We start from the raw sequence: 12,892 nt of genomic DNA, 5'->3' as shown, positions 1-12,892 counted from the left end.
TTTATGAAATGGCTCTTTTCGATACCAACTGACAGAAGAGACTTAGGACACAAGTGTAAAAAATAGAATAATACTTCAAAATCTCACCAATAAATTCGTCTAAATTATTCACGAATTTTTTCACAATAGGCATCACAATCTTGTTCGAACATTCCAACAATGGTCGTAAAAACGGGATGAAATGGGGAAACATCATAGCACTTTTTCAATATAACTAACATAAGCACTCTCAAGAAACTGCTTTGATTTTCTGCACTTTTTGTCACCCTAAATTGCACGATACAACAATTATGGTTCTGTCAAAAGTGACCTGATGCATCTAATGCGATGAACCTGGTACTGAACCATTCATTGTCCAGCCATATGTTTATGTTTTGTTTCGTTTTTGCGATGCCGGAGTCACCTTCCACAGTCCCGTACTTGAAATTCAATGAAATTTGGTCGGACTTCTAGGGGTTGTATCTCAGCCATCTTGAATATTTTATATAGACAAGTTTTGGTTAAACGACTTATTTTAATGACTTATACCTTCTATCAAAAAAAAAAAGCCTCACCTTTGAAAACACCCTGTATACCGAAGATATTAATTTTATTTGTTTTCCACATTTTTCTTTTGAAATCTAAATTCTTGTTTGGATCAGTTGACTTGGAGAGGATCGCCATTTTACCTGAGGGCTACACATGTGGTTGCTTTTGTAATTTCAAGTGTTTTTGTAAATCCTTCTAGTTTTCTGAGAAAATATCGTTGAGTGAATTTCATTTATCCTTGAGTGGTGTTATGAAAAGACGGTAAGATCGTCAGTATAAGTGAAACGGTGGATAGATAGATAGGTTTATTGAAAACGGTCATTAAACTACCAACGAACTTTTTTTGCCTAGAGCCTAGGCGTTTACTATCTCAGCAGAATACTCTTAAACGTATTGTATCCATGGTCACTCCAAACAATGGTGGATGAATGAGCAGACTGCAGATCTTTGAATATTCTTATGTAGGTACTCTTCGGAATGCTAAACAATACGAAAGTGCACATAAAAGCGAACAGTTTTACTAAGAAAAATATTCAGATGAAAAAAAAAATGAGAAGTAGGTCATTCTCCGACATTTACAGCGAAAACACCCGCATTCCCCGATTCTCCCACCACCTTCTAGTCTATTCTGCAAAATAGCGCGGCAGGTGTTCTATCTGACATGGCGGATTCCAGCATTTTATGGATCTGCATTATCCGGAGAGTCGACATTTTCATGAAAGCGTGTAGAACAAATCCGGCAATGGAAGCTTGGCCTGGGAGGCCAGGTCGGGCCCGTAGTTGAAGCAATACGCGCGTATACATGTGCACGGGAATTCGTCGACCGCTTTCAGCAGCGCGTTCGCATAAAAACCGGGAGAGATGGACACCCCTCGGTCAGGAAAGGTTGCCGCCGCCAATCAACCGCGGCTGCTCCCGTATGAAACTTTCCCATATGAATATGTGAGTCAACTGCAACGCAACAACGGTCCCTCGACCGCCTACCTAAACAGGTTACGAGCCCCGGGTCCTTCAGGTAACGATCTCATTTTTTTATGACGACCTGATGAATAAGTTCGAAAAGAGAAGACCAAATAGGGCGCTTGGATCGAAACTAGTTGTCGTCCCACACTTTTTTTTTCCTCTGGGAACAACAAATGATGTCTCTCACGACCCATTCAGATTCAGCCAATGGAAATTCTTTGAATAGGGATTGAAAGTTGAAGGGAATAATTAGAAACGCAGAGTGATAATTATATTGGTCATCCCTGCACATCGAAAGATGCAATTTTATGAACATCGAGGTAATGGACCTTGAAAAAACTCCGTAAAAAGATTATAGAGTAGAAAGATGGGAAACGAAGCGACTAGAGTGATGTGAGCGCCATCTGTGTTTCAAATGTGTTTTTAAGGACCTGAGACTGGTTAAAATTTCAATTCATATGAAATTTTGCGAGATGTCAGAGTCATATGGCCATTTTGATCAAACAGGTTTTGAATGTTTTGATTCTCGTATCATTAGACAACCTCGTATCGCCTTTTGTTTTTCGAGCCCGTTCTAGTTGCTGATTATTGACATTTGTGTCTAACTTCTCGGCGAAAACCTCAGAATATCGTTCAAAAATTATTGTATGGTAAAGAACTGTGGATCAAATCAAACGAATTTTACTAAGGAAAATGGGAATGTAAGTATTAAAACTGGTAACATATGACTCGGTTATTCATTGATTTTTATTTTCAGTGCTACGAAGTGGATAAAATTTTCAGGGTTAGAGGCCTGCAGACACTACTGACTACACCATGTGCAATGAACATTTTACTGCAATTCGATTGAGAACTGTTCATCCATGTAAATTGTTGTATGCAGGAAGCATCCCTTGCATGAAGGGCCCATTTAGGTGAAATTATGACTTTTATACGTCCATTCAAAGATTCTCAATTGCCTGCAATAAATTCAGAAATGCAAAAGTTTTATGGATTTCGATTTGGGAATCGGGCTACTGTCAAATTGTCGTTTGGAAAGTCAAAGTTTCATGAAACCTTCTGTGAGTGTTTTGTTCATTCGTCAATCAATTTGTATATTGTGCCATAAAGAGACCATACCATGAAGAAATCATAAAAAAGCATGAAGAAATTATACTGACGGGTTTGAATACAGGTCTTGTATACCTCTGTAAGGTTTTTTTCAATTGTGGTTCTGAAAATTTTGTGAATAATATGTAAGTAACGGAAATGTGTTTCCTATGACGGTAAATTTAATATTGGTGCATATCAATTTCTGATATAAATTGTACAAATTCAACTCAGTTTATTAATTCAAAACGTTTTCACAGAAAAAACACCTTTGACGTACCTAACCATGTACTCTTGTATCCTAGTCAGAGCTCTATTCGTTATCCCTAATTTCAAATTTTTGTAAATTTTTATAGATTGGAAATAAAAATTTATCACATCCAACAGCGTATTTCATTGATACCAATCGATTCCAAACAATGTTCAGATGAAAACTAACATGCTGGTCACAAAACAAAACCATCCTCTTGTTTTGTCGCTCAGGATGTTTGTTTACCGATCACAACAAGGTCAATATTGAAATTCAATACAAAGAATAGAATTCGAATTTCGCGCCCCTCAATTATAAAACAGAAAACTGTTATTGAACAGTTTTTCTGTATTGATAATGCGTTTTCAGCGCCATCTCATTGTCAAATGTGTTTTCACTGACCAAAATGTAGTCGGTTTTTAGCACTAGCGATATGAGGGCGTTTCCTATCTTTCTACTCTATAATCTTTGACTCCGTAGGCTATGGAACCAAAACGTCAACTTCCGAAATGCCATTGGCTTCTCAACGAGGAATTTTTCGAGCGTTGGATGTCTGCCCTATATGGATTCTATTCGTTCAGATCTTGTTATCCTTCGCCTCAACAACGATATATTCTGTGAATAAGGATGACAAATAGAATGAGACGTGTATAGAAACTACACCTTATGCCAACATCAATGGATGGATGTACTCGGAAAGTATAATATAAAGTCGAGGTAGGTGACCTCCTATAGAATCTCCACTCTTATAAATGATTAAGCTCCTTGAAAATTCCAAATTTGATCATGATCCGGAGATCCGGCTATTTTCAGATTTATGCAAGGAGGAAAAACGAATTGATATTACCTGATAATTTCTATGTACCGTCTTTGACGAATAATCTGTAAATGACAACAAAGATCATCGAAGCGAGGCAAGCAACAACTAATAGATATTTACACTACTGCTTCATTATTATTATTATTATTATGTGAACACAATGAACACCAAGAGACATTAGTTTAATTATGTAAAGCATAAGGAACTAAAGTCATAAATGATATATTCAACCGAAACTTCAAATTCACGGTATACATTCCATAGACTTATAAGTCTATGGTATAATACATTCCAAATCTGTGTTATCCACGGAACAAAGATATACTCTCTATGGTTCACCCTATTCCGAAATCATAGATAGTTCATTGAACGTGAAAACATAGAGGTATAAGATTACTAACTCTATGAGCGTAGAAATCGTTAAAACATAGAGCCCGGGACCAATACTATCATAGAACATCAACTGTCGTCGCGCCATGTTCGTTCTAACCGGCATTCTCGGGTCTCCGGAGGAAATTCCACGCGGTGTTTCTGAAAACATACACGTTGCAGATGAGAGGCCTACCTACTGCCTGATAACGTATTGATTTCTAGAGTCGACAAGAAGGGGTCAAAGGGCATTTTGCCCGATGTATCTTCCCGCTTCGTCACGATTTGCTGCAATGAAGCCCTCCAGTTGGCTCGTGTGCAAACCGCGCCTGGGGTCTCGTTCAGACGTCGTCGAGATCGGAAGAAAACGAGTAAACGCTGGGACAAGGCGGTATCTGAACTTGCAAGGATATGTCATTGTGTAATGTTAACATAATCTCGGTAGATAAGGTAGTTTGTGCAAACAATTGTTGTAATACATCAATTTGGCGTCAATTGGCAGATAGATGAAAGACGTCTAATTGTTCGATGGTCGTACGTCATTTCTGTCAATTTCTTTCAACACGATTTGTTTCTGATATGCCAATTATCTCGTTATTTGGCTAACATAACGTTGTTTGTAGGAAGATAAAGAGCACGTTTCGTCATATTGATTACCATTAAAAAAAAATTTATGAGGTTGCCGAGTTTAGAACCCAGAATCTCAACGCTAGGTGGCAAGCAGCCCATCATCCCAGAAAAAAATATGCTGTTTTGATGCCCGTTTGCACCAAAAAATTCGAGGCAGGCCATAGTCTCGGTCATAGTGCGTGCGGTATTCAATTATTTACCATCCAGATCATAACTATAAATGTATGGACTACCCAAAAAAAAAACAAGAAATACAAGATTTCAGTTGAAATATTCATGAACCTCAATTGGCAACATATGACTACTTGCTATGTTACTATGGTGATAACTTAACTAAAGATGGCGACGATAAAAATCCTTTTACTCCATTGTCCTGCGCCATTGATGCTTATTGAAGACGTTGCCATATTGTCAACAATAATTTCTCAATAATCGCTCTATAAAAGTCGAATTGAATTGATATAACCCGCACTCTCTGATCGTCACCGACTTATGTCAAACTGACGTTAACCTCCATGTCATAATCATCATTTCCTTCTTCATTTTTCCTATCATCGATATTTTGGTTTTTATTAGCATTTCTCATTATTTTAGGGCTAGTAGGCTAGGACATCCGCCTTGACAACCGTACGGTCTTAAAAAAAACCATAATGAAATGAATTTCACAAATACAGAGGCCTCGATAACGATGAGTTGAATCAGTACTACCCACCCCTGTCCATGATGCTAACCTCACTTTTCTGTAACTATTGACAATCTGACGACTGTCGTAGATTTGTTTACATCAGGGACCCCTGACCTTAGACATATAGACATGGACTCTGCCTTCCCTTTCTATCTATGCATGAATTACAGTCAAAAAAGTGACAAAGAGAAACTGAACGTCGGCATGCAGTTGTCTTTTTCTAGAATTTTGATTGGTCCACACTCACCCCTATGTGAACAAAAAAGAGACTGGTAAATGCCCGACTATCATTTCTCTCTTTCTATAAAATAGCCAATTTCATGCTGACGTTGCTCAGTCCATGTCTCTAGGTCTGTGGTACTACCCACCCCTGTCCACGATCCGTGCTAACCTCACTTCTGTCGTTTGACCATAGATATAGATCTGATAGGCAATATCGACTGAATTCGATGAAACTGGATCTAGGTTTATTGTTTTTCTTGATTGTTCCCCCTATATACCTAGATCCAGTTCCATAGACATGTAGACATGAACTGAGCAATGCCAGCAAAAATTGGCTATTTTATAGAAGAGAGAAATGATCGTCGAGCATTACCTGTCTCTTTTGTGTTCACATAGAGGAGAGTGCGGACCAATCAAAATTCTAGAAAAAGACAACTAGCATACCCGATGTTCAGTTTCTCTCTGTCACTTTTTTCGACCGTATTTCATGCATAGATAGAAAGGGAAGGCACAGTCCATGTCTCTATGTTTATGTTATTGACAAACTGACGACTGACGTAGATTTGTTTATATATATATTACATCAGGGACCCCTGTCTCATTTCTGTTGACATAGACGTGAGTGTAAACCAATCAAAATTCTAGGAAAAGACCTGGCCTGATGTTAAGGTTTTCATGTGACTTTTTCCGACCGTATTTCAAGCACAGATGGAAAGGGAATGCGCAGTCCATTTCTCTATATCTATGGTTTACATTTGCGTTTGGTAAACGTCAAAAATCTCGAATTTCTGAGCCTTTTTTTTTTTACTTTTTTCCGATCTGACTCTCGGATCGAGATATTTGCTGGACAAGCTTCGGTTATTCGTCTTTCGTTGGGCATTTTTCGCGGACCTCAAGATGCTCGTGTTCCCTCACAGATAGCTATTTTCCAACTCTCTAAATCAGCTGATTTTCCCTTCTTGCCTCCCCCACTAGGTGCTTATACGGATATATCGATAAGATAACATCCTCGAATATTGTGGAATGGCCACACGAAATTATTCTCTCCCATTTTTGATGATAAAGATCGAATAGCCAAAGTCCACGAAAAGGTGAGTTGAAAAAGATAAAATAAATGAAAAAATCATATAAGGCGTTTTCGAGGAAGTTACTTGAACTGTCAACATGTGTATTATTTGTGTTCTGTGGTCAACATCTTCTCGATGACACATAATCACAGAACTGGATGATCATTTTTTTTCTGTGAGGTTTCTTCCTTTTCTGTCAATATTACAATCTCAATTCGTCTCAACTATACAAAAACTGCTCAAGAAGGGGTGTAGGATAAAAAGTCTCGATAAATTTTCTCAATATCACCTATATCTTCTCAATCCCTCAATCAATCAACACGACTGGAAGATTTGAATGAAAAAATACTCTTGTTCTTGTTCGCGCATTTCTTCCCTTTCTGTGAACATCCTCGATCGAAAACTAACGCCCCAGATCCGACAATCCCAGCGCCACAGAATCTAATAATAGTCACAGAACCCCACACCCCTAATTCCGACGTTGTCAGATCAGCCGTGATCTGAGATACCCGGCGTATTTCCTCGCGCCCTGCGGGAAACTCCGGCAATCGAGAATCCGGACCCTTTCGCCGTCGTACCCCGAGCGTCCGGAGACCGGAACATAACGTAAACTTACATGACTTGCCGTTCCCGTCGTCGAGCTCTCGCATCCACCACATCGGAATCGGGTCACATTTCGAACGTCGAAAAATCGATAGCGTTTATTGCGACTCGCCGCTATCCACAGAGCACCGGACGCAAAACACTACGCGAACTGCACACGCACGCAATCCTGAATAAAATCAAAGGGAAGGTGGCGAAGACGCGTGAGGGTGCCAGGGGGGCGGTAGGAAACAAACTTTTCTGGGAAAGAGAGTAACCGGATGTATACGTGGGTTTCGGTCGACATCCAAAGACGGAATGGGGAGTAATGGAATGGAAGAGCATCGCAATTCGAAGTCGAATTGCGATATCAAGTTTGCTGCTTTGTGTACGGGGGTTTCGGGGAGCGTATCGGAATCCGGATAAACCGAAGGATAGACCCTATACGCCAAATTCTACGCCAGTTCTTGCGCGGTAGGGTCAGTTCTAAATTTGGAAAACTATCCATGAAATATATTCGGTAGGGTCTTCATAAATGATGCGTCACATAGGAGTAGATGTCAATTTTGAAATTCTATGGCATCTAGTTCAAAGTACAGAATAATTCAAAGTCAACTAGGGTATTACAGTCCTTTACAAAGACACTGATAATGAAAACATGTTCAGAAAATGGACTTATCCACCTCCATGATTATAAATTTCAAAAAATGTTCAAAGGTTCCTACAATTTAATTTATTCCGAACTAATACATTTTTACACTTAACTCCGCCTCTGGCTGGCTCATTCCAATTCCAGGGGCTCCTCGAAGATTCTAAAATAATCCCGAGAAGACAGAGGAGAAGTTCTCCTGGAGAACTTACAGTCTTTGGTAACAATACCGTTCATATTAAGACTAAAACTTTATACTAATTTCTTACACCGAGTTGGGGAGACCAGGGAGTAGACTAGCGGATACAGTGGTTTAGGAAAATGCTCCATTTGCCAAAACCGTACCAACACTTTCTAGCCAGATCAAAATAACCAGAAATAGATCGAAAAGTTCGAGATTTCGACGCTTACAAACAAAACACGAATTGATTCAAATCCACGATCACAGAATAAACTCCCGCCTGACGTTTCTTATCAATAGTGAATAGAGGTTAACGTCAGTGTAAAAAGAGAGGTTGGCAGCAATCACAGACAGGGGTGGGTAATACCGTTTCGAATAATAGGGCCTCAGTATGTTTGAAATAATAATAATTAATTTCATTATAGTTTTTTTTAAGGCAAATCAGCCAAGGAAGGTGGATTTCCTTACCCACTGGTACGCATATAAATACTACATACATATATATACAGGGTGAGACTTTTTTCTCACACAAATGTTTCAACAATAGATACTTGAGGTCAAAAGAAACACTTCTTTCCTCAACCATTTTTTCCGAATCGGCTCGGTTCAAAAGATACAGGCTGTTGAAAAATCATAAAAAAAAAATTATTTCGTTCTCCCAAACGATTTTATCGAAAGAAATGAATTTCAGAATATAGTTTTTCGTTTATTTGATGAATCTTTTTCGAACACAACCCACATCTTCCAGTATTCCCATTATGACCATTACGTACCATAAAACTACCAAAAATTCAAAGAACCCAATTCTTGAAACTAAGTTGAATGCTATCTGATGAATATTTGAAGGTTTCGGAAAATAAAAATATTCTTCATATTTTCTCGTATAATGTGCCGTTTTCCAGTAATTAGACGTTCAAAAATTAAAACTTATCTGTGAAATTCGAAAAATAGTGTACAGTGTGGGCAAAATTCGTTGTCTACTGAGGGGATATCTCGAGAACTATAGCAGCTAGAAGAAAAAGAAGAAAATGGTTGACACATTCTCGAGCCCTTTTTTCCTGACTAATATAAATCTGAAAACAGAATCGGCCTTCCTTTTTTAGTTTACGAGTTATAAACAAAAACTGAGATTTTGACGATTCCGAAAAGTTCTCATAACTTTCTTGTCTTTGAAGTCACAGATCTGAAACTTGAACCTTCTTAGGCACTTTCATACGTAGAATCTACTGACACAAGACTTTTGTCCAATTCAGAAGTAACAAATTCAATAAGTTTGCATTTAAAAAAATGAAGTTCACCTAATGATTCCAAATAAAAAAATATTTTGAGCTCGTCAGTGGATTCTACGTAAAAAAGTGCCTGTAGAAGGTTCGAGTTTCAGACTTGTAACTTCAAAGACAAATAAGTTATGAGAACTTTACGAAATTGTCAAACTCACAAACGAAGTATCGTAGGAGGCTGCGGTTTTCAGCATTCTTTGTTTCTTCCAAAAAGAGCTAGGAAATGTGTCATCCGTTTTCTTCTATCTGCTATAGTTGTCGAGATCCTTTCAGTAGACAACCAATTTTGCCCACCCTGTACTTTGGCTGAATTCAACTACTGTTTAAAAGATCCACAGATGTGTAGTGTCACATATTTAGCTAGTTATTCTGAAGGTAATTTTGTTTTTCCAGGGGTGGCACTGCTCATTATGAAAACTGAAAATGGCTATATCTTTTTATCAGGGCCGAATCGGAAAAAAATGGTATTGGAAAAATGTGTTCTTTTTGACCTCAGGAATCTACTGTTAAAATATTAGTACTTACGTGTCAAAGACCCATCCTGTATAGTATGAAATTCTGTTCGAATTACCTATTTCGTTTTTACTTCTGAACAAAAAGTGGCGTAGAGAGTTTATAGTTAATAAACTCGTAAATTCGTGTTTTTAAATATTCCAAGGTTCGAGAGTAGTTCCAGCTTTTCTCGTCTCATCTCAAGAGCCGCCTGTAACTCCAGGACGAACATCAGCTCTCAGCCGAGGTAAGCTTACCGAAATCGTCAGCCAAGTCTTTGTTTCCAAGCGCGAAACATTTCCCTACGCCGCGTTTCAATTACTTCCAACTCTACGTGATCCCTTCAGTTCTCTACTCCTTTTTTTTTGTACCCACGTTTCCCGTTCTCGTCTTTCTCCTTCGAGTTTTCTTGTTAGCGGACCGATTCGCGAAGATCTCGCCCCATCGGCATCGGTTAGAACTCCGCACTTCTCTTTTATGCCGATATAATATGTCGGTCCGCTTGTGATTCCGCCGCTGCTTGCTGCTACTCCTTCCTTCCGTCTTTCTTGTGCCCGTGGCAGGACGACGTTTTCAGCGCGGATAATACGAAAGACGAGTAGTGTGTTCCGATTGGACGAGCCGTTAATGAAAAAAATGAAAAAGAAGAAGAAAGCCAGAGAGATTTCGTCGACGACGACGTCGAATTTAGGGGTGTGCAAACGAGGGCCAGCATACACGTATTCGTGGACGAATTCCTTTTGGAAGACACTACATATAAGTCTCCACACCACATTCACAATCTAAATTGTTTATATTTCAATTTACTCACAACAAGCGCGATGAAAATTTTTCAATTCCCTCTCAAACATATTTTACCGTCACCTATGCCACATGGTGATGTGCCATAAATTGACGTAGAGCTGGCAACGTTGATCGAGTTAACAGAATAATCACCAGAATACCCTTATTTACAATCTTGAAATCAAAGACGTTTAAAATTAGCTTGGAAATTGACGTCCTCCAAAAGTGTACGACTGCAATCTTTACAATTTTCAATTTTTCATTGGACATATTAACTCTGAATGAGTCATCTTCAAATCACACACTGAAGAGCTCAAGTTTTCAATTTATTGAAACAAGAAGCAGTTCGCAGTGGTTACGTTGTATATTTCTGAAACCGTAGTTGGGCAAAGATCTCAATTTTCCTGCTTCAACCATCTGCATCAATTTTCGGCTTTCATGGGACACCATGTATAAAACCGCAACCTGACCTCTATTAATGAACGAAGTTCGTTGAAGTCGTGTATCCCAGACAGGAAACGATAACATCTGTTCCTAGTCTGCACTATACACCTTGTGTTCAACCGTTTCAGGGTCCATTTTTGTCTTTCATAACGAAGAGAAAAATGAATGTTAGGGCGCATAATCATTTGAGCTAAACGGTCCGAGCCGTACGCATAAGAAGCATGTTCAAACGATCTCTGAAAAACGGATTATTTCGTAAAACGTTAAGCATGAAGAGGTCTATCCTACCATAAACTTTGATGGGTTTTTCACAAGCAGCATTGAAAATATTCAAGGACATGATTTCAGACTCGAAAAAAATTAAGAAGTGTAATATACAGGGTTGAAATGAATGGTGCGAGAAAATTTGAAATGCATTTTTTGAGCAGCCCCTAAAGATGGCACCTGCTAAGCAATTGTTAATTTTGTTCTTGGAAAGCAGGTAACTGACAGAAATTAAATTGATCCCACATCGTATGAGGGGGAGAAAGCTACGACAAAAAATTTCCTGGCGTTCTCTTATAATTTTAGCATCATATACGCCTACTTGAGTTCGTAGATAATTTCAGCCAATACGTGATTTTTTTTCTCAAAATCTTCACTTTTAACAGGAAATTTCAAAAGATCTAATTTGTTCAAAATGAATCAAGCTATCAGAAATTAATTTTTTGAATTATACAACATGAATGAGGAAAGAAGGTTTTTGTGAAACAAATTTTAGGCTTGGCCCTCTACCATCTACAATTATAGAACGCCATCAAAATTGTATTAATTGCCTCATCGAAAGTTTGCCAAATTTATGGTTGTATTCTGCTTTTCACCTGTAAGTTACAAATCTGTAGCGTACGATCGATCGTCAGTGCCCGGTTTACAGATTCGTAAATAATGCAATTCTGTAACTATCTTCTTCACAGTGTTACTTTTCCTGCAAGCTTATGAAAAGTTACAGATGTGCTTACAGATGAAAGCAGAATACCACCATTAATCCCTGAGAGTTTTTTAGTTTCCGAGAAACAATAAAAATCTACTTTTCAGGTGACATTTGTCTCTAAAACAAAGGTTGGGCAAAAAAAAAACTATACAAAAGACCTACACTACTTTCGGTCAAGGAATCCCGCCTTGAATTTCAAACGATCGATCCATGTGAAAAGCAGTTGAATAAATATGGCGAAATATTTTACTAACTCTCTGCATCTTATGAACATGGTGGACTGGAGGAAATCACTGTACTTATAGGTGGAATAAATGATCAAATAGCCTCCTGTTCACACAATCCCTATTTACTTCTGTAAGATAATAAGCGTTCAAATTTGAAAGGATTCTTCCCAGAATTCCATCAGACTTTTCGAATTGACAATCAGGCCTCGAATCAGGCTTACCTATTGATCAAATTGTTCGCACTTCAAGAGAGTCAAGCAAGTCTCACATGATATATTAAATTTTTATCGACATAAGCATGTTGAGCTTAATCTGCTGAGTTAATCGATAGATAACTCTATATAGGAGATAGAATACAAGATAAATCAACATAAACTGTTACTTAACCATTCGAGATATCCCCCAAAGTAGATACGAAAAAACCTCTTACCAACAAAACGTTCAAGCACAGCCATGGCATATCACAAGTGTCGGTGGTTCTCTAAGTAATCCAACAAGAACCCAAAAAAAATCACCAAACAACAACAAACACCACCGACGATAAATCCCGTGAATCACGTGAGCCGGCGAAGCGAGCCGACAGACGAGAAGAACCCAAAACCTCCCGCTCCGCTCGGATCGGAACTGCGGAAGTTTCTGATACTACTGACGGGGGACCCCG

General features: G+C 38.6%; 1 protein-coding gene and 1 long non-coding RNA gene across 7 annotated transcripts in view; one reads left to right on the top strand and one right to left on the bottom strand.

Moving 5' to 3' along the window:
• The window catches only part of LOC123312948 (serine/threonine-protein kinase tousled-like 2), a 98,184-nt gene that overhangs the window by 65,185 nt on the left and 20,107 nt on the right, over window positions 1-12,892 (bottom strand). Inside the window, exon 1 of one of the 6 annotated variants that reach the window (XM_044897549.1) lies at window positions 12,662-12,701. The exons of the other annotated variants lie outside the window; for them this stretch is intronic. Within the exon in view, the coding sequence (XP_044753484.1) occupies window positions 12,662-12,686 (25 nt within the window). The 5' untranslated portion in view covers window positions 12,687-12,701. Of the gene's footprint in view, window positions 1-12,661; window positions 12,702-12,892 lie in introns of those variants that run through there. 6 annotated transcript variants of the gene reach the window in all.
• On the top strand, window positions 3,328-3,782 carry LOC123312954. Its single transcript, XR_006537707.1, has 2 exons — window positions 3,328-3,547; window positions 3,644-3,782. It is a non-coding gene; the product is annotated as an uncharacterized LOC123312954 (long non-coding RNA).

This window comes from Coccinella septempunctata, chromosome 5 (assembly GCF_907165205.1).
Source record: "Coccinella septempunctata chromosome 5, icCocSept1.1, whole genome shotgun sequence".
NCBI lineage: Eukaryota > Metazoa > Arthropoda > Insecta > Coleoptera > Coccinellidae > Coccinella > Coccinella septempunctata.
The sequence above is the reverse complement of the archived record's forward strand: the minus strand, read 5'-3'. Positions and strand labels throughout refer to the sequence as shown.